The 20,973-nt window shown below is 34.6% G+C and overlaps 1 protein-coding gene across 1 annotated transcript in view; it reads left to right on the top strand.

Moving 5' to 3' along the window:
* The window catches only part of col25a1 (collagen type XXV alpha 1 chain), a 557,626-nt gene extending 536,686 nt beyond the window's left edge, over positions 1 to 20,940 (top strand). Inside the window, exons 36-39 of the mRNA XM_084109878.1 lie at positions 14,027 to 14,113; positions 14,531 to 14,608; positions 15,940 to 15,978; positions 16,828 to 20,940. Of these exons, the coding sequence (XP_083966004.1) occupies positions 14,027 to 14,113; positions 14,531 to 14,608; positions 15,940 to 15,978; positions 16,828 to 16,854 (231 nt within the window). The 3' untranslated portion in view covers positions 16,855 to 20,940. The remainder of the gene's footprint in view (positions 1 to 14,026; positions 14,114 to 14,530; positions 14,609 to 15,939; positions 15,979 to 16,827) is intronic.
* Positions 20,941 to 20,973: the final 33 nt, after the last annotated feature.

Consider the following 20,973-nt stretch of genomic DNA (forward strand, 5'->3'; position numbering starts at 1 on the left):
TAATATTCAGAAGTAAACAGTGTAGCTGATAGAGTGTTTTTGTCAAAATGTTTATTTTTAAAAACAACCCCCTTCTTGGGGATTCTTTGACCGATACAACCCTCTTATGTCAGAATGTTTATTTTTAAACCACAACCTTCTAAAAATGATATATTTAACGATATATTTAGCATTTCTCATCCAAACAACGTCAAACTTGGCACTGCACTTACTCATGCCCGTAGCGAGACACCTGTCAAGTTTGAAATCCATCGGACTAACGGTTCGAGAGATATGCGGTTAACAGACACACACACACACAGACAGACAGACAGACACACAGACACAGACACACAGACAGACGTTCCTGTAATTTATAGATAGATATATCACATATTAAGTTGAAATAAAATGTAATAAGTTGCCATTAAGAGTGATTTTTTGGAACAACTTAATTGCAGGGTTCCCACACCTTGGTTGACTTCAAATTCAAGGACCTTTCAAGGACTTTCCAGGTCCAATACCCTCAAATTCAAGGACTTAATGCGGGGACACATTTGTTGTGTCCAACAACAAACGATGAGGTACCATCGTAGTTTCATGCGCACGTGAACTTCATGGCAAGTACCTCATGAGGGAAACACTTACCATAACTCAGGGTTTTTCCTGGCTCAAAATGAGGCGGAGGTGGTAAAATCCTATTATACTACAGGGCCGTTGAATGCTTGAATCTGATTGGTTGACGAACGTTCTAAGGTGTGCATTATTTTCAGGGAAACGCACAGCTAAAGTAGTTCCAGGCAGGTCTCGACCGCATTACAGTTCCATATCACTTCGCGTAGTCAACTGTAATAACGGAAAATAGGATACAATTCATAACAAGAAAAAACATTTAGCCCCATGCGCTTGATCTGCAATTTTCAATGTCTAGCTTCACAATCAATGGAAACATGCAGTTTAATTTTAATAAATAAAGTATATAGTCCTATATAATCAATAGAAAATTAAACTGAATATAGGCTAAATAAATGGATAGTCCTGCAGCACGGATTTTTATTGCAGATAATTTAACAAATAAATAATTATTGATTGGCCTACTTGTTAAAAGGGCTTTGTGTTTCATTTATTTGGCTAGTCTACTGTCATCTGTCAATAATAGAAACAAAAGAATGAACGAATTAATTAAAACGAATTGAATTAATAAATAAATAATAATATTGACGCACATGCTTTTCTGTCTCATTATTGCACATCTCTCTCTAATAACTGCATTAATAACTGCATAAAGCCGGGGACACACTTTAAGGCCGGTTATGAATGTAATTTGATACTTATGACTGATCATGCCCAAACGCGTGTTCAGCGCGTTCAGTCTGTGTTCAGAGTCGGTGTTTAAAATATGCTGCGATGAAAACAGTCAGAGAGTGTGTCAGCTAGTCGTGTGTCCCAGCATTAGTCTGCTATCAGTGGCTCAAACCTCCGTTACTAACTCTAAAATGACGTTTTGGAATTAGCAACGGAGGCATGGGATTAGATGCGTAAGAAATTAGTCCTACATACAAGAGCGTTTTAATGACAAAAACTTTACAAACGTCTTGAAATACATAATCTGAACAATGTTTCGAGGTGTGGTAACTGTAGTATAAGCGGAATAATTGACTTCAGGCCGTTGAATTATTAGAAAAATAATGCACACCCGAGGTGAACGGCCACTCCGCTTCGCGTCATTTAAAATAAAAGTTCTTCTTTTGGCAAAATTACATAATTCCTTAATAGCCTAAACAGAGGCTTTACTCCCTTCAAACTTAAATTGTTTAATTTCATTGTTGTTTCAATCTGTTTGAATACACTACTTTTTTGTACCTTTTATAAAGGGCATTTTTCCCCTAATTTTATTAAATGTATGCTCCATCTTTCATTTCAAATTCTTAAATTTGATCAATATATTAAATTAAAATAATAAGACACTAGGCTGTTACCAAATCAATTAAATAATTTACATTGAAAAATAATAACTGTATTAAATTAGATTCTTTTAAATATTTTTCAATATAAAAATAAGGAATGTTGACAAGAATGATACTTTATGAAACTAAACCGCCAGTAGGAGGCGGCAGGCGACCGTCTTAATGAGCGAGTCATTGAGTCATTCATTCAAACGATTCGTTCAAAAGGCTGATATATTCAGAATGAGGCAGTTTATGAATGGGTAATTGAATCTTTGACTCAACCGATTCTTTCAAAACGCTGAATCATTATGAAATCAGTCTCGGTTTCAAACAGCTCTCTGGTCGCGTGTAGCCTAGGCTATATATTGTTTCTTAACTATAATATGTTATAAATAACTGCGCGAGCCTCAACAGCGCTACATTGTTACCGTCAGTACATTAGGTAGGACTATATTATTATCAACCATAGGCTATCAATCACCACTTACTTTAAATGAAATAAAACAGAATCATCCTCACGTTTTCGGTGATTCCCTAGTTATTTTTTATTGTCGAGAGACGGAGGCGGCCGCCTCATAATTCTCTATGCAGGAAAAACCCTGGTAACGTAACGCGTAAATGCGCTTAACTAGTGTAAATCAAGCAAGCTAGTATGCAAAGGCCATGAAGTGTTGGCGAAATAACACATTAGGGGACTGGAGTGAATATGGAATTATTTCCAGAAAACTTCTTGCACAAAATAAATTCAAGCACTTTCAAGCACCTGTCTCTATGTATGTTTATTTTCAAAAACTTTCCAGGGCCTTGAAAACATTTTTTCAGATTCACAAACTTTCAAGGATTTCAAGGACCCGTGGGAACCCTGTAATTGGTACTTTGGTACTTTATTACAACTTTATATCTACTTTCATAATTGCTTCTAGTGTTTTTAAAATATACTTAAAAGTGCACTACACAATATAATGACACGCAATTAATGTGATTTAAAATATACTTTAATGTCAGTTAACAGTACACTTAAGTGTGAATTAAATGCAATGTTTTCGACACACTGAATGCACATTAAGTGCAATTAATTTAAAATATATCACATATTAAGTTGAAATAAAATGCAATAAGTTGCCATTAAGAGTGATTTTTTGGAACAACTTAATTGGTACTTTAATACAACTTTATATCTACTTTCATAATTGCTTCTAATATCTTCAAAATAAAGTTAAAGTGCACTACACAATATAATGACACGCAATTCATGTGATTTAAAATATACTTTAATGTCAGTTAACAATACACTTAAGTGTGAATTACATGCAATGTTACAATCAACAAAAACTAAATGTAAAACCCTCTAAATTTACTGACAAAATAATCTCTAAAAGAAATACATAAAAACCTTTCTGTTGATGCACAAGTAAACCCCAAGAAACACTATGCATAAACACAAACAGTTTTGGAAAGAGACCTTTGGGTAATGCTTTACAAAAATATATTAGTTACCTACTTCAGTTAACATGAACTAAGAATGAATAATACTTTAAGCATTTATTAGTCTAAGTAAGATAATATTAGTCTTGGTTAGATCATGTTGGCTAAAAAATAAACTAATATTAACAAATGAGACCTAATTAAAAGTGTTACCGAACCTTGTTATTTAGCTCTTAAAGGGATACTCCACTTTAAAATGAATATTCTGTCATCATATACTCACCCTCATGTTGTTTCAAACCTGTATGAATTTCTTTCTTCTGCTGAACAGAAAGAAAGATATTTAGAAGAATGTTAGTAACCAGACAGTTTTTGGTACCATTGACCATTGATTTTTTTTCCTACTATGGAAGTCAATGGTACCAAAATCTGTCTGGTTACTAACATTCTTGAAGACTGAAGACTGAAGAACTCCAAAAGCACAAAAACCAAAATTATTTGTCACCCAATTTTTTAAGTTGTTGGAAAGTGCTGTTTATGTCAATGTCCCAGATGCTCTCCAGAGTATATGTGAATGGAAATGTTTCAAAGATGCAGGAAAGTCAGAAAAAATGCCTTGAGGAAAAAAACAAACACAAAAAAACAGAAAATTTGTTTATAATACAGATCCAGTCCATTATTATATTTGGCTCAATTGAATGAAAGAGATAGATATACAGTTGTGCTTCAAAGTTGATATACACCTTGCAGTATCTGCAAAATTTTAACAATTTTAGCAATAATAGGGATCACAAAAATGTATACGTTTTATTTTTATTTAGTACTACCCTGATGAAGCAGTTTATTCTGCAAGGTGTATGTAAACTTTTGACTGTTAACTGTTGATGAATGTGTGATGTGATTGACTACCTCAGTCACCATGGCCACATCGTAGTAGAAAGCTGGGCAAGGTTCCTTCTATTTCCCACAAACACCAGGATTCCACTGACTACGCCATCTTTACTGACACTGGGCTTAAAGTGATTAAAAATAGAGAACCTTTTTATTGCTACTTTACAGGGAATTAAGCATAACTTTATCAATTGCACAAATATAGATATATGACCCATGCAAACCCATGACCAATGCAAATTAAGAAAGGTATTCTTACATTTTAAGCTTGCCCCACATAGCTATCTTCATGAAGGATGTTCCTGTTCCTGTATTTACCACGGTTGACACAGCAATGCTGCAAGCCTTCTTCCTTTGGTTTGTTACCTATAAAATATATGATGATTATAGGCGCATGTGTAAATGCACAGGTGGGAATTTATTACTTGCACATGCAAAAGATTCAAAGCATTTACAAGCTATAGGGATAGTTAGTGACTTGAAAGTAGTGTTTTAGCTTGATCAGGATGTGCTGTCATTATAAATCTTGTAACATCACCTCATCAATATACAGGTCTGTGATTCCACACCGCTTGCACTGTATCTCCAATGACAAATATGAACTGATCCTGCAAAATGAATGTTTAAATCCAGATAAACACAAAAATATTACATATTCCAAAACAAATAGTAATTGAACAACTCTTTAAATACAAAATGAAATTGAACACATTACAAGCATTTTTTCTAGAGGTGGGTAATATATTAAATATTTATGGTGGTTATAAGATTTATTATTTGTATTAAATGTATATAAACGTCTTCGAGTGTTACAATACTGGACCAGCATTCAGCAAATTTTTAGTAGCTTGTTTAAAATAATTTAAAAAGTCGGTTTAGTTTAAAAAAAAATCAGCAACCAAATTCCTCGAACACGACCACACACGCCTTCCTCACATTACAATGTAAGACATTATTAGAATGCAATCATATATAAATTATTGAAAACATGATTAATTCACCTCCCGAGTCTACTGAGTTTATCTGCGATTAAAATGCACTCAGCAACTGACATGTTACGGTGGAAAAAAAAATAACTAAAGAAAGCATCAAGATATACTCACTTGACTGATTATTTGCAGCATAACGTCTCATCTGCAAACAAACATCCAAACGTGGTGCTCCTTTTGTTCTCTTGTTTGGCTAGCTTCAGTATCATCACGCATCGCAAACGGATCGCAAAACATAGCGCATTTTTCAAACTCTAGTGAAGTAGTGCGTCATTATGACGTAGTATTTCTCGCGCATGCGCATTAAACAACATATTCAATCATGCATGGTTAAATGTTATTTCAGCTTTTCTGTTTAAGTTGAAGTTGTTCTAACTCATTGTGTTGTTAAACTCTGTAAGTTCACAAAACTTTACTCATTAACCTAACTAAAAATCAATCTTTTTTTTCAATGTAGTGTAGTGTGATTAAAATGAAATATATTTTAACTGAATTTAAATGCAAATTCATTTTGTTTACATTTGTTTAACTTTTGCTCGCAATTAATACAATTAAATGTGTGTTTAATTGACTTAGAACAACATAATGATATTGAAAGTATTATGTTCACAGATGTAAAGTAGCTACAACACATACTATTAGGCTTCTCTCATATATTACATTTTATTTTCAAATATTATGTAGAAAGCTGACACTAGTTGAGTTCATAGAGCAAGGGCTGGTGATAAAAATGTCAACAATAAGTTGTACTGGATTATACTGTATAAGCAGATGTATTGGAAAAATACATTTCAACTGCATAATGCACACAGTATATATTATAGACAAAACACATTTAAAATACATTAACAAATTAATTTTGGACAACACACTTGAGTTGGATTATTATATTATTATCAATTATCTTTCATGTTTTCCATTAAAACTGTTATTTTATATAGTATATTAGTCAATACATCAAAATAAATTTCCTTTAATAACTTATAACTTTAACTTTAAATTTAAAACACTATAAATCATACTTATTTAAAATGTATGTTTAAAGGTGCCTTATGTAAAAATAAATAAATTCATACTCCACATTCCATACCAGATGGGGGCAGTATACCTCCAGAAAGTGAGTTGGTCTACTCTAGAGTATGAATATCTTCAAGCTACTCCCCTTCACCTTTACCAGTGAATATGTTCATATTCGTTTTGTTCATATTACATTTTTATTGTTAGTTTGAATTACATTAATTTGACAGACAGCATTCGCTGATGTTGACCAAGCTAGCGCCAACGTAACCAGAGCTTCCAACTCTCACGCATTAACCGTGAGACACGCAAACACTTTTCACACGCTCTCACCCCACACATCAATTTTCTCACGCACAGAAAAATCGCGAAGCAAAGAGGACACGGAGACCGACAGACTAGACAGAGCAGGTTAGTTATGATATAAAAAAATCTCAGCTCTCAGATTCTGTCAATTAAATACCGTTTTGGCGCTTGTAAATGTTACACGACAGATCCCTAGCGCATGTGAACCGATCATCTCTACTAGCTAATAGTAAAAAAATCACGAACACTGAAAGATACAGTAACGTTAGGCTACAACTTACCAAAATGTATTCCTCATACATAATATCGACCAATCAGTGTTTTTTATCATCGTGAAGAGGTCAATAACACAGCTGGAGAACAATTATGTCAGATTTACCTCAGGAAAGCCATTTAATATACATAATATAGGTCACGTAGTTGGCAAGAAAAAAAGAGCAATAGAGATTGTGCTATGTGTACTATATTACAATACTGTATTTATGAACGTTATATACGTTTATCGAACAGCCTTCGATACATTTCTATGTTATAACTTCCCGAAAATCTACACAAACATATAAAACAAACTTCTAACGAAATACTAACAGCATCTTACTTACCAATCCAAACGAAATGTTGCAAGTTCGAAGTCAAACCTCATTTTTTTCATGTCCATTAGTTGTCTCCAGCGATGGAAAGCAGTGCCAATGTTTACTCTGGTTCTGTTCCTTTTTTATCATATTTTATTTGAATGTAGTAGTGGGCAGTAGGCTACTTTCCACACGATTGACATCAGGTTCAAGTACGCCCACAAGCCGTGCGAGTTATTCGTGTATTGCATGTTTGGCTGGTGGTTATGTTGCCGGCATACCGCCTCCCATGGCCGAAACTGGTATTACGACACCTGTCGGGCCGTGGCTATTAATGCTAATGCTAATTGAGGTTGATATCTCTGCAGCACTATAACTTGACATTTTTTTAATGACATCATCGCCCTTATTTCTTCTCATTCTTTTGATGCATGTAGCTCATTTTTTGGATATTTTTACCTCAATTTTTACATAAGGCACCTTTAAGTAAAACTTAGTAGAAATTACAAAGTGCATTTTTTAAAACATGCACTTAAGTGTGTTTATAAATATTGTCATGAAAGTGTTCTTTCTTTAAGTAACATTTAATTAGACATTATTAAAAAGTGCATTCGTAAAAAGTGCACTTAAGTGTGTTTATAAATATTATGATAAAAGTGTACTTTCTTTAAGTAAAACTTAATTAGACATTATTACAAAGTGCATTTTTAAAAAGTGTATTTAAGTGTGTTAAGAAATATTGTGATGAAAGTGTACTTTACTTTAAATTAAACTTAATTAGATATTATTACAAAGTGCATTTGTAAAAATTGTACTTAAGTGTGTTTATAAATATTGTGATGAAAGTGTACTTTCTTTAAGTTAAGCTTAATTAGACATTATTACAAAATCCATTTTTAAAAATACACTTAAGTGTGTTTATAAATATTGTGATGAAAGTGTACTTACTTACTTTAAGTTAAACTTAATTAGATATTATTACAAAGTGCATTTGTAAAAAGTGCACTTAAGTGTGTTAATAAATATTGTCATTAAAGTGTATTCCCTTTAAGTACACATAAGTGGTCTTTAATTTTAATTTTATTATATTATCTGCAAGTGCACTTTTCAAAAAGTATACTTTTATTATTTTAAGCACACAAAAAGTGCGCTTTCAATACAATTAAGCACACTTCTTTTTCACAAGGGAGAGCTACAGAGCCCACCAGAGTCCAGGATAAACCCGAACCCGCCCTGCACGCGCAGGTATTAACAGAACACCCGACCCGATATCCGACAGAAACACAAATTTTAGTCCGTACCCAACCTGACCCGTCTGACATAAAAACCACGACCCGAACCAGACCCACATCTCCTACATGAGGTAACGTTAGACAAAAATAATTTTCTCATATAGCTGAAACTCAGCAGTGTTTCTGGCCGCTGGTCCTCTTTGTAGCAGCACGAAAAATAGGCTAAAACTTTTAGTCAAATTGTGAATAGCTATATTAAATACAAAAGCGAGCTCCCTTTACTATAATCACTATAGCTTTCAGTCAGATGCAGCGTGATTGGCTTCAACGCTCAGCGCTGCAAATCGTGCTGTAATTTGAAGCCTTTAACGGTCTTCAGACAGAGTGTGAACACAAAGCGAAACTGTGACCATTTGAAAGCAGCTGTCAAATGCACCAAATTGAGTTGAAATAGTCTTGGCTATTGGACCCGCAGTCCGCCCGTGTCTACCGCGCTTCCGCACCGCACCCGACGGGTAAATATTATCCCACCCATTGCATCAAATTTTCGGGTAGGCCTACCCGACCGCGTGCAGGACTCTGGAGTCCACCACACCCGTTTCTTAGACTTTGGCCATGTCTAACAGTCGATAACTCTGATGTGTTTGTCGAGTGTCATGAAATTTGAAGCATGCTAAGAGGCTCAAAAGCACCCAAAAAGACTTCTGTCAGGACCACTATCATCAAAGATTAACATACAGTTTGGATTGGCGGTATGGTTCTGTTCTGGGTAAGAACTCCCTGCCCATCCATGCAGCCTGGCATGGATAAGAGCAGGGAGAGCAGAACCAACATAAATGTATTACAGATGGGACTATTTAACAGATAATGTTCAATAATTTAATGTACAACATAATTTGTACAACATAATGTACAACATAATTTAATGTAAAACATAATTTAAAAATAATAAGTCTGATTTAAAGAGGAATATCAGAAGCCAAGTCCTGACTGAACGAGAGGAAGAGCTGGGGATGGAGGAGGGTAATTAGCTCCTGAGCAACGAGATAAAGCTGCTGATAATACTGATTGGACCTTATATATAGGGATGGATGATGTGATACGTGCTGTATTCCTATAGGTAGACATGGAAAATATAGAAAAGAATAGGACTTTTCGGAAAGGAGCAGCATGTCCCTCTGAAATAGCAGAGACTGGGGGCAGCGTGCTACTCACAGGAAGAGAGTAGCAGCAAAGGGGCGCTCTTCGGTTACAAGCAACTTAGAAGAGTACCATGCCCCTTACAGGAGGAAAGTATCAGCGAAATGGTGCTCTTCTGTTTCAAGCCTCTAAGAAGAGCACCATGCCCCTTTAAATGTAGTTATCCAGATGAACTTAAGGCAACAAACATGTTGCCAATACCTGAAAATCTTAAGCAACTAGCATGTTGCCAATAATAACCGGAAAGCCTTTAGCAACAAGCATGTTGGCCTTACCCAGATGACTTAAACGAGCATGTTGCCAATACCCGTATAAGCCATTAGCAAAACAAGCATGTTGCCAATATTACTAGAAAAGTGTTTCAGTCGATTGAGCAAGTCAAGAGGATACACATAGAAGGATTCTACAGATAATTCCAATGCAATATTTCCTTTTATATCCGCAGTCCAAGTTCCAGTTTCTTTTTGAGTGATGAATACTACTACCACCTGCTGGTGTGGACAGTTATTTCCTCTCATGCAGGTGCAGATGTGTATGCTTGGTGGCTGTAGTCTTGCACAGTGTTGGAGCGCAACTTGACCCAGATGCAGGCAATGTAAACGTAAACCATGGTTGCTTGTTGCCACTAGTTCTTGATCTAGGTTTGGTGTGTCTGAGCTGTTAAGCCACAAACATGTTACCAATAACACCTGGATGTCTTAATGCAATAAGTGTGATGCTGATACACAGATATCTTTAAAGGCACGATATGTAAGAATTTTGCATTAAAATATCCAAAAATCACTACAACAAAGTAATTTGTTTTGTTGACGTATACTTGTATACTTGCATTATTCCAAATGTTTCCAACAATGTTTAAATCAAGAGAAATCCACCACTTTAACCAGTGAAGTGGTCTGTATCATTGCGTCGCCTGTCACATCTTCATATCCGTCATATCCTCGTTATCCTTGGTTGTTGGTTTTACTCCTGTAGCAAAAAAATACAGTGTTCTTCCTCATTCACGAACATGATTTCTGCTGATTTCATTAGCTGTGGAGGCGTAGAAGACAATTCCCATGATTCCACACTCCTTCACGGGATCATCAAGCTATGATGTTGTTAGTGTTTGAATAAGAGTAGTGAATAGTCCTAACTTAAACACAGCATTGTTGGCAATAATAATCAGATAAGCATAAAGAAATAAGCTTCCAATAACCAAATGAGTCTCAAGCATATCAAGCCAAATCAAGAAGCTTAAAATCAAGGCGCCAAGTTCCTGTGTTCAAGTTCATGAACTTGAATTGGAGGTAAAGTCTGTGTGGGGAAAGAATTAATCTTGCTAAATTCACGATTGCACAACTCCTAGTGATAGTTTAATTAGCTCCTGAGCAATGTGATAAAGCTGCTGATAATACTGAATGAACCTTATATAGGGACACTGTGATAGGTGCTGTAGGAAACTCAGAAGCGAAGACCAGGAGACTTGGTTGTATCTTCAGCAGGATTCTTTATTGAGAACATGAGCTGTCGTAGCTGCAGTCATCAAGTCTGACTAAGGGAACTTTACATGGTATCTTATAATAGGTATTCACTGGGGACTGCCCAGTAAAGGTGCTGACAGTCCTTAAAAGTGTTGACCTTACACACAGCCTTAGAGATGACCACTAAATCTAATCATCTAAAGACAATAGAGGCAATTACCCCTGACTGATGATAATGATACCCACCAGATTGTATAAACACCACATGGTCACAAGAACTAAGAATAAAACATTCACACATTCTCAGTAGAAAGATCAAAGACTAACAAAACCCCTTCAATGGAAACTATATTGAATCTAATCAGTAAATTGATGCCATCATGTTCACCTTATGTAAGGAAGTAGGATCAGCAGATCTTAAACATATTCTTAAATTTGTAATCCTGCAGTGCCATATTCCTATAGGTAGATGTGGATCAGCTTAGAGTCAGTTACTGTAGTCTTCGTTAGTTTATGATCTATCTAACAGTCCTGTCTAATACGTTATTAGATAGAACTGTTATACAAAGAAAGTAGACAAAAGTAGAAAAAGCAGAAATACAAAATCATGTTTCGCCTGGTCCCCTCAAAGTTGCGTTGGATTTTCTCCTTAGCGTAAAGGTTGAGAGGTCCATCTATCACTGTTTTCCATGTTCGTAGAGTTAGTTTGTGGAGTAAATATATAGGTAAAAAACTGTGTGTATGCAGCTTTTTTAAAAATGGTGGGTGACGGCTTTCATGTGCGTTCGGCCAATCAGCTTACACCTACGTCAATAAGTAATAAGTAATAATAAGTATATAATAAGTATATTTGATTGTGCTAAAGTGGAACTATTGCAAGTATACTTTAGGTACACTTTAAATATCTTGTATTTAAAGACTGATATTATACACGCCATATGTACTGATATTGAACATATACATACGCTCAGATTTCCGCAACCATACAGACAAGAAAAAAAAATCCTCTGAATTTCAAGCTGAAGGCAGTTGGTCCGATTTGCACAAAATTTGCCACACACCATTCCCAGACACTCAAGAGAAAGACTTTTTTTTTTTTTTTTTTTTTTTGTCAACGTACAAGTTATAGAAATAGGACATACTGATGATGCACTACAAGTTCATAGATTTGTAAAGTGCATCACAACTGTATAATCTATGAAATTTACAATTTCATAGATTATACGGTTGCAGAGTTATAATGGTTTTTCATTTGTAGCGCCCCCTATTGGCATATTTTTGAAACTTACACTTGTTTTTGTTTTTTTTACGGCCACAGGGTGGTCGCTATATAAGCTATTTTACATTGAGCTAATAAATCTACAACTGTGTAGACCTTGTCCTGTTCAAGATTAAGTCTATTTTTTATGATTATCTATAAACTTTAATTTATTGGTGTGGAAATGCCAATTTGCACAAATTGCTCTAAAACTGTCCAAACATAACAAAATGGATACACATAGTCAATGTGACATTCTGAATAAACATGAGAGTTTCATGAATTTCTGATGCTCGAGGTGCTAACAGCAATTTAAATATATATATATATATATATATATATATATATATATATATATATATATATATATATATATATATATATATATATATATATATATATCTTAATTCATATAGATGGGAATTAGAGATGAAGGCCAGAATACCAATGTTTTCCACCAAAGGGAACCACATAATAACAATCCCTTTTAGGTCTCATAGTTTAAATTATGTGTAAATTGTTCAATAGATTTACTATGCATAAAACTCATTATAGTTTCAAAATATTTAATGAAGTCTAATCTAAAAGTCTTATCAGTTTGCAAAGAAATCTGTGATCTCCAAAGTTGCCAGACATGACTGAATGTATTGCTGTTAATTAAAATGGAAATGATAATATTATTTGTCTATTCTTATATAGTACATAGAATAATACTTTCATACAGGGACACTTAAAGACATGGCCATTGTTAGACAACTGCATTGTCTTCATGAGTCTTTTGTGCTTGGACCCTGATAATTGCTGCTTGCGGCTATATTTCCAGTTTATAATTTTCCTAGAAAACTGCATCCCTTTCTTATAAATATGTGTGCACACAGCATGACCATTTCATCACATTTGTTTTTGGTATTTAATCCAGTCTACCATAGTTTTATTTTTCTTTGTTTTCATAATTTAAAATGCCAAATGAATGTAATCTCTTGGGATATCAAACGGGTTGAGCTGTTTGTGTATAATGTTTAATTCATGCATAATGGTTAATTTAGTGATATAACCAAGAAGCAACGAATGTTGGAGGTAACTGACTTCTCTGTGTTTGTCATGACATGATACAGTTTCTTTTTCCTGTGTGGTTTGTTGGGCAGTGGGCTGTTGTGGGGTATTTCCCTGCTTCTCTTTCTCTTCCCTTGTGCCCTGTAAGACTACTGTCAATCCTGTTCCCTTCAACTGTAATTGACCTACACTCTCATCCCACTTCCTCCTGTCTGGTATTCCCATCTAACTTTTCCTTTCCCTCAAAGACTTCCTCACAAGCTTCCCTTCCTAGTAACACTTCTCAGTAAAACTATAATGGATGTTTGAATATGTAGTTACTGTACATTTCATTCAGTTATGCACTGAATTTTTATAATGTGACAGTTTAGGAAATAAAACTGATTATTGTCAGAATATATTATGTTTCAGTAGTTAAAGGTGCACAGAGTTTGTTTTTTCTTCATTAAATACCCTTAAAGAAATGAATAGTATCTTTTAAAAATGTTTAAATTCATTTACATGAGTCTCCACCCCCCTCTCGATAGATTAAAGTTTGGCTTTAAATACATAGTTTAATCAAAAATAAAATAAATATAAAAAAACACACGCACACACAAAATACTGGTCTCAAAACACTGTACACATTTTAAAATACTTTACAAACTCCGATCAGACATATTCTTCAGCTGACCAAACTATTGTGTCCACAGGGGGAGAAGGGAAAGAAGGGCAAAAAGGGGCCTAAGGGGGAGAAAGGAGAACAGGGTGCCCCTGGATTAGATGCACCCTGCCCACTGGTATGTCCCAGCCGAGAGCTGGAAAACTGCCCCTGAAGTAAGACAGTGGTCCCTTAAGGGAAGAGTTGTCCCGTGGTCAAAGTGGCAACCCACCTTATCCTTGATATCTGAAATAGCTATGTTGTTTTGCTTAAACAAATACTTCCAACAATCTTTTTAAAACTGGAGTTTCCTTCTAGGGATGGAATTCCTAATCTAAGCAACCACGCAAGTTGCTTTCTAGTACAAAAGCCTGGGCAAATTGGTCTCTTTTAAGGTAAAACATAGTTCATATCAAGGAAAGGTGGTTAACATGATAACCAAGAAACCACTGGGCCACTCCTCTCTGCCCTGATCCGTGCCCTATCAAAGGGTGGCCGGAAGGGTGCCTGCAGCCTCTATCCTAGTAACACTCCTAGTTCCGTTTCTATGACACAGGGTTTCCGGGGCTTTAAGGGTGAAAAGGGCGAGCCAGGTCAGCCTGGCCTGGATGGGCTGGATGCCCCGTGCCAATTGGTACAGTATCCTGTTTTCCTATCTCTCCTGTGCATGCTGCCTAACTCTGCACCCACACCACTGAGCACCTCTCATCCATGCTTTTGCTGAAGAAGCTTTAACTTTAACCTCCATGCATGGCTTATAAATAGTGGAGCACAGCTTACAGTATCTCATTGCCTTTTTACCTTTAACACATGTACTGCATGCCTGCTTTCTACAGGTAAAGTCAAAGACATTTTAACAAGTTTTTTCCCCAACTGTATAATAGCATCAATAGCACTCATTTATTCCCTAATAATTAAATTTACTCTTTTGTATATATGTAATATTTACTGAAAACTGCATTCACTCGCACCAATATCATAATTTTAGTGATTTTTTCACCTGCTGGAATAACTACTGTAAATCTTATTCTTGTTTTCCCAAGTAAAAATAACTGAATAAAAAAAATAAAAAATAAGTACCATACTCTTTCTGCTTATTGAATAGTGTTTGCTGTCCTAAGATGAAATAACCAGTCGTAATTAACCTTATCCCCTAATAATCCATTCCTGAGAGGTTATTTAGTTCAGTGTCAGCATGAGTCTCTCTCCTCCAGCCTTTAACCCTCTCCTGTTCCCTCTCATAAATCTGTTCCAATTGGGCACTCGATCCTGCTGAAGAAGAAAATAATGAGTCTTCAATCCACATCCTGAATCACCATGTTTAATGACTTCGGATAATTATACATTTGACTGTGTCATTTTCGTATCTGAATAAACGTGTTGTTATTAAAAAGAAGGTAAACATTTAGAGCATGTATGTATAAAGTATATGCAATATAGCATTTTAATACATTTTCATAAAATTATTAATGATAATTTGTATGAATAGTTCAGTTTGACTTTTTCTCACGCCTATTTACAATGTTTGATCAAAGACTAAGTGTTTGTAGTGTCAATAACACATTTGAGTTTTGTCTATTCATGGCCAGTTCAGAATTGCTTTATTTTTTTAATCAGCTAGCTTGCTTCTCATTACCATGTTAGGGTTTGTCGCATAAATGAATATATGAAAGTGATTTGTTTGTTTGTTTGTTTGTTTATTTATTTATTTATTGTATAATATTGTCTTTGCATGCACCATTGACTGGCACAATCACCGTCTCACAAAATACATGAGTTAACACAAATATTATGGCTAGTCACTTTGGGGTTTCAGTTTAGTTAAACATATTACCACAAAAGCCTGTTCAAACTTTAATATATTGATTTATTAAGGAAATGAAAAGAAAAACAAGGATGATTAACATATAAACATATACTGACACTGCATATTTCCTTTTTTTCTTTTCTTTTTCACCACCACAGGGTCCAGATGGACTTCCAATGCCAGGCTGTTGGCAGAAGGTAAGTTTAAGAAGATCCCCAAAAATCCTAAATATATTTTGTAAAGTGTGGTTAAATGTTAGGGATAAAGAGCTTTCAACAGCTCTGTTGACATAATAACAGCATGAAGTTTATTCATTCATATAAGCCAGTGAGTAGTAACTCGCATCCTTTGGCCTTTGAAACTGTCTTTACCTTTTTTCCATATATTAAAACATTCACATTTTTGTGTTTTCTTTACAGTGATCAGTCTAACACAAAACGCATGGAGTTTGTAAATAAAGCTTAACTTTTTTGTATTTATAAAAAAATAATAATTCCTGAAACGATTAAGTGAAAAATATATATATATATATATAAAGGAAAGTGGATGTATGTGTATACATAAAATAAAAAAAAAGCCATGAAGCTCACACGTAGCTGCTCCTGTCACTTCCGTGTGCTCATGGCAATGTTTGTTATATTCACATCAGCACTGTGGAATTTAGTGAATTGACCAGCAAGAAACTCTTATTCACAAGGGCGTTTGCCCGGCTTTGCATGGCCCAGAATGAGAGTGGATACCAAAAGAGACTAACAGGGTAAACCGAAAAGGAGGAGGAGGAGACGACTAAGGGATCGGCTTTGGCTCTTAAACGAGATCTTGGTGTGTTTGCCATTTTATCTCCACACCATCCATACTACCATCTTAAATGACTAAAGACTCTATCCATACATCCTAAACCAAGCATGATGCCAACTTGAAGTATGTATACATATCACTTTGTGGTGTGGTCAAATTGTATGGCTTCTGCAAATCACTAACTACGTGTCTTTCAGCTCGAATCAAAAAGATGGGGTTCATTTTTATTTTGTTTTCACCTTATAAAGGGTGTCACTCCTTGGCTGGTGGCTTGAGAAAATCAGAAAAGCAGGATTGATGGATTTCTTTATTGCAAAGAGCTCAGTGTGGCATCTGGCCCTCCTGCGCCGCGACGTTGCCCTGCCTTGTAGTGAGAGTGACAACCTACACATTCAAATTATCGAAAGAGCAGGATACAAGATGCATCTGCATCTGCTCTAGAGTAAGCCAGGCAGCTGCAACTCATAAATGTCATATGTGATGCATGGGAAGTTGCTACGTTCATCCCTCCACCAGCAAAGCCATCTTTGTTCACTTTTCAGTGGGGTTCTTTTCGTAGCAGTGAGCTACACGGTCTGAGAAAAGCAGGGTGGCATCTCTTTAATTATGACCTTTTGCTCATTGTTTGATTTGTTCATTTTTTAATGTTATAACAAAGACTATAGTCTTTGTGCATGAAGTAATTTGTCATTCATTCCTTTGTTGGAAATGGTTATTTCTTGTCTACTCTTTGAGTTGTAGATATAACACTTCAGTGTATTCTTTTGCAGCTATAAAGGCTCATAAATGCTATTCATGTATTGTTGGAGCTAAAAGTGTTACATTGTTTATGACTTTCTTAAATTGAAAGCTGGGACATACTGTGGTTTTGTGGCATTGATATTCTTCTGAGTAACCATTCTAAATCAATCAGTATTAGTCACCATAATCAAATACAGTGTTAATGTACAGTACAAGGTGCAAGCATACAGCAATCATTCGAGAGCTTTATTCCTTAGTCAGCACTGATTATCATTTTATAGCCTATAATCAGCAAGCACCGCTACATTCCAGAGTTCATTTATTTTTACAGCTTTAAAACCATTTTGACTATTACTTTGAACTTTTTAATGAGGCTTCAGCCACAATCGATACATTAAAACATGCCTGATCACAGCACTGCTGGCGTTACAATGGGTTTTCAGTCTGGAGGTGGCAGGATTATGGTCTCTCTCAACCTCTGGTGGGCATTTAAGTTTATGATAACAACAATGCAGAAATCTTTTACTGAAATTAGTTTTGTATATACTGAATTGAATGATTCGTTGTTAATTTAATAAGATAATTTCTTTCTTGGCTGTTTCTTTTCTTTTTACTTTTAATTAATGCATCATGCAAAGGGTATTCCTGATAATATGAAATCTGAAATACCTTTCACCATAAAATGTTTTACTTCTGTTCATGCTCAGCCGAGTTGCAGACAGTGTGATGATTATAATAGATGTTGTCTGTTTTTATTCTTTTTTTCAACCCAAAAAGTTCATGGGACTCTTCGGTCAGAAATGACGAATAATTGTACGTTTTGAAATAAAATAAAAATTTTTGCTTTATCGGAATGGACATGATTCGGATATGTTAAAGGGTCGGGAAAAAAATTCACACTTTTTTCCTTCGTGGCTCCTTCGTGGTCAAAAATGACCGACATAAGAAATGAATGCGAAATTCGAAAAAATATGAAAACTCTGAGAATTGCTTGGTGGTACAATCTACAAATCAGCCATTGTGCAATAAAAAGTGCACAGCAATGAAGGGGTGACACTATAAATATCAAGAGTGCAAAATCGACACCCCTCCTCCCCCCACACATATATATGAACTATCGCGACTATAGCACAGCAAGTTTTTGCAAATGTGTGAAATAAAATCGCAATGCAATAAAAAATATATATATATATATTTTGGGAAACACCCACTCAAACACACACTCACTTCAACACATGCAGAGACATATACACACAACACACTATTGTACACACACAAATGAACTGGTGTGGCTGTAATAGTGTGGTAAAATTGAGACAAAAGACTCAAATAAGAGATTGAAATCAGATCAGACACAGATTGATTAAGCGGTAATAAAGCATACATGTTCATTTTTGTTAAATTTTTATTGAATTTTGATGTTATGTTTAACAAAATCTCCTCCTCTTTATGCAAAAACTGACACTTCAAATCAACATTTCAACTTTGATTGAAATGAAAATCTAAACCAACATTTCAACTTTCAACAAGAAAATCTAAACCTTGTCAAAAAGTAGTCTTTGAGAATGTATAGTATAAATCCAAATCCACAACTTAATAATAAAAAAGTTTTTATGATAGTGTTTATTAAATTATTTTCAATTGGGGAAAAAAAAAAATAGCTCATACATTTTTTATAAATATTGCATAGTATCATAAAATCCCCTTAAAACTCTAAATAATAATCCACAAATATTATTGAACAAAAATATATTACATTGGTTTTCCTGAAAAACAAAAAAAAAGTTACATTTCAAGTCTTCGGTCACTTTTGACCACGAAGGAGGGTTAAATATATCACTGAACATCAGTTCTGATGACACGATTTTGATGAAATATTGACTGGAAAGGAAGTCTGAAATTCTTTTTTCTCTTTTCCGTTCTTTCTCTCCATCTCTTGTTGCATTAAGTTTAGATAAATATATGTATAGTGGGATATAAATGTGCAGTTATTGTGATTAAAGTGCAATTTATAGTTCTTTTTTATGCACTGATGTAATGTACACCATACACAAATGCATTTTGTTGTCAGTTACTCAGCCACAATAAGAATATATTTTAATCACTTTCATGTTGGCACTGGGAATTAGTTTTGTTTTAACAGTACAGAATACAGTTGCAAACAAGACTGAAAACAGTAATGTTACGCTGGATTTTTTTTAAAGATTTGTTTTCAAACTGATAAGCGTCACTGTTAATGTGTATGCATACCAGTCACATTTTCATAAACATTTCATTTGTGTCCATTTATTGTTACTATTATAATGTCACAAAATCTTTCTTTGAGTTTTTTTGTTTGAATAGAAGGCATGGGAGCCATATGTGACTTTTAAACTAATGTTTCAACTTTCAACGGTGCAATTCTGAAAACATTTCCTTGTTTTGTTTTCTTCTTTCTTTTTTTTCCCACCAAGATAGGTTTATTAAAGAAAATTCCATTATTTTCCTAATCGTTGTAAGTTATGACAATTTATGATTTTCTAATGATATATGTTTGTACAATGTTTTAACTGCTTTTTTGATTTACCATGTACTCTGATTGATTGTTTTTTATAGCTACTTTTATTGAATAATAATTAAGCAAAACATCCACAAAATTACAAACGTCCCTCCCCCAAATGTCTACAGTAGATATTGTGGCTACACACACACACACACACACACACACAAAACACACACACACACACACACACACACACACACACACACACACACACACATATATATATATATACTTTACATCTGTAAGATTTTTTAATGTTTCTAAAAGAAGTCACTTCTGCTCAACAAGGCTGCAATTATTTGATCCAAAATACAGCAAAAACATATTATTTTTTTAAATGTCATCTATTCCTGTGATGGCAAAGCTGAATTTTCAGCATCATTATTCCAGTATTCAGTGTCACATGATCCTTCAGAAATCATTCTACTATGATGATTTGCTGCTCTAGAAACATTTCTTATTATTATCAATGTTGAAAACAGTTGTGTATTTTTTTTTTTTTTTCCAGGATTCTTTGATGTTCGAAAGAACAGCATTTATCTGAAATAAAGCTTAAGTAACATTATCTTTTCTGTCACTTGATCACTCTGATCAATTCAATACGAATAAAAGTAATAAGCTACTTTCTTTCATTTCTTCCCAAAAAACAATTCTTACTGACCCCAAACTTTTGAACGATAGTGTATAATGTTACAAAACTAGAGTTTAGAAAACAATTATTTAAATTCTAAATCTGTTTCACAATATTATTGTTTCTGCTGTATTTCGGATCAAATAAATGCAGCCTTGGTGAGCAGAAGTGACTTATTTTAAAAACCTTAATAAACTTACCGATCTAAAACTTTTGAACAGTAAGCCAACTGTATATATTCCAAATATAAAAAAATCGTTCTTGTTTTTCTCACATTTCTCAATTCGTAGGCTATAGGCTATGTTTGCTATTAATTGTTGTTGTACCATTTAAATTGTTGGCTATTTGACAAGATTGTGTTGTGCGTGTCCGTGGCTCAGGGCACTTCATTTCCAATTCATGTTATGTGATATTCTGTTGGAGCCAAATAAAATATTTTTTCTCCAAGTGTTTGGTCACTTAATCTACATATAGATAGGA

This window comes from Abramis brama (genome assembly GCF_963993115.1).
Source record: "Abramis brama genome assembly, chromosome: 3".
Classification (NCBI taxonomy): domain Eukaryota; kingdom Metazoa; phylum Chordata; class Actinopteri; order Cypriniformes; family Leuciscidae; genus Abramis; species Abramis brama.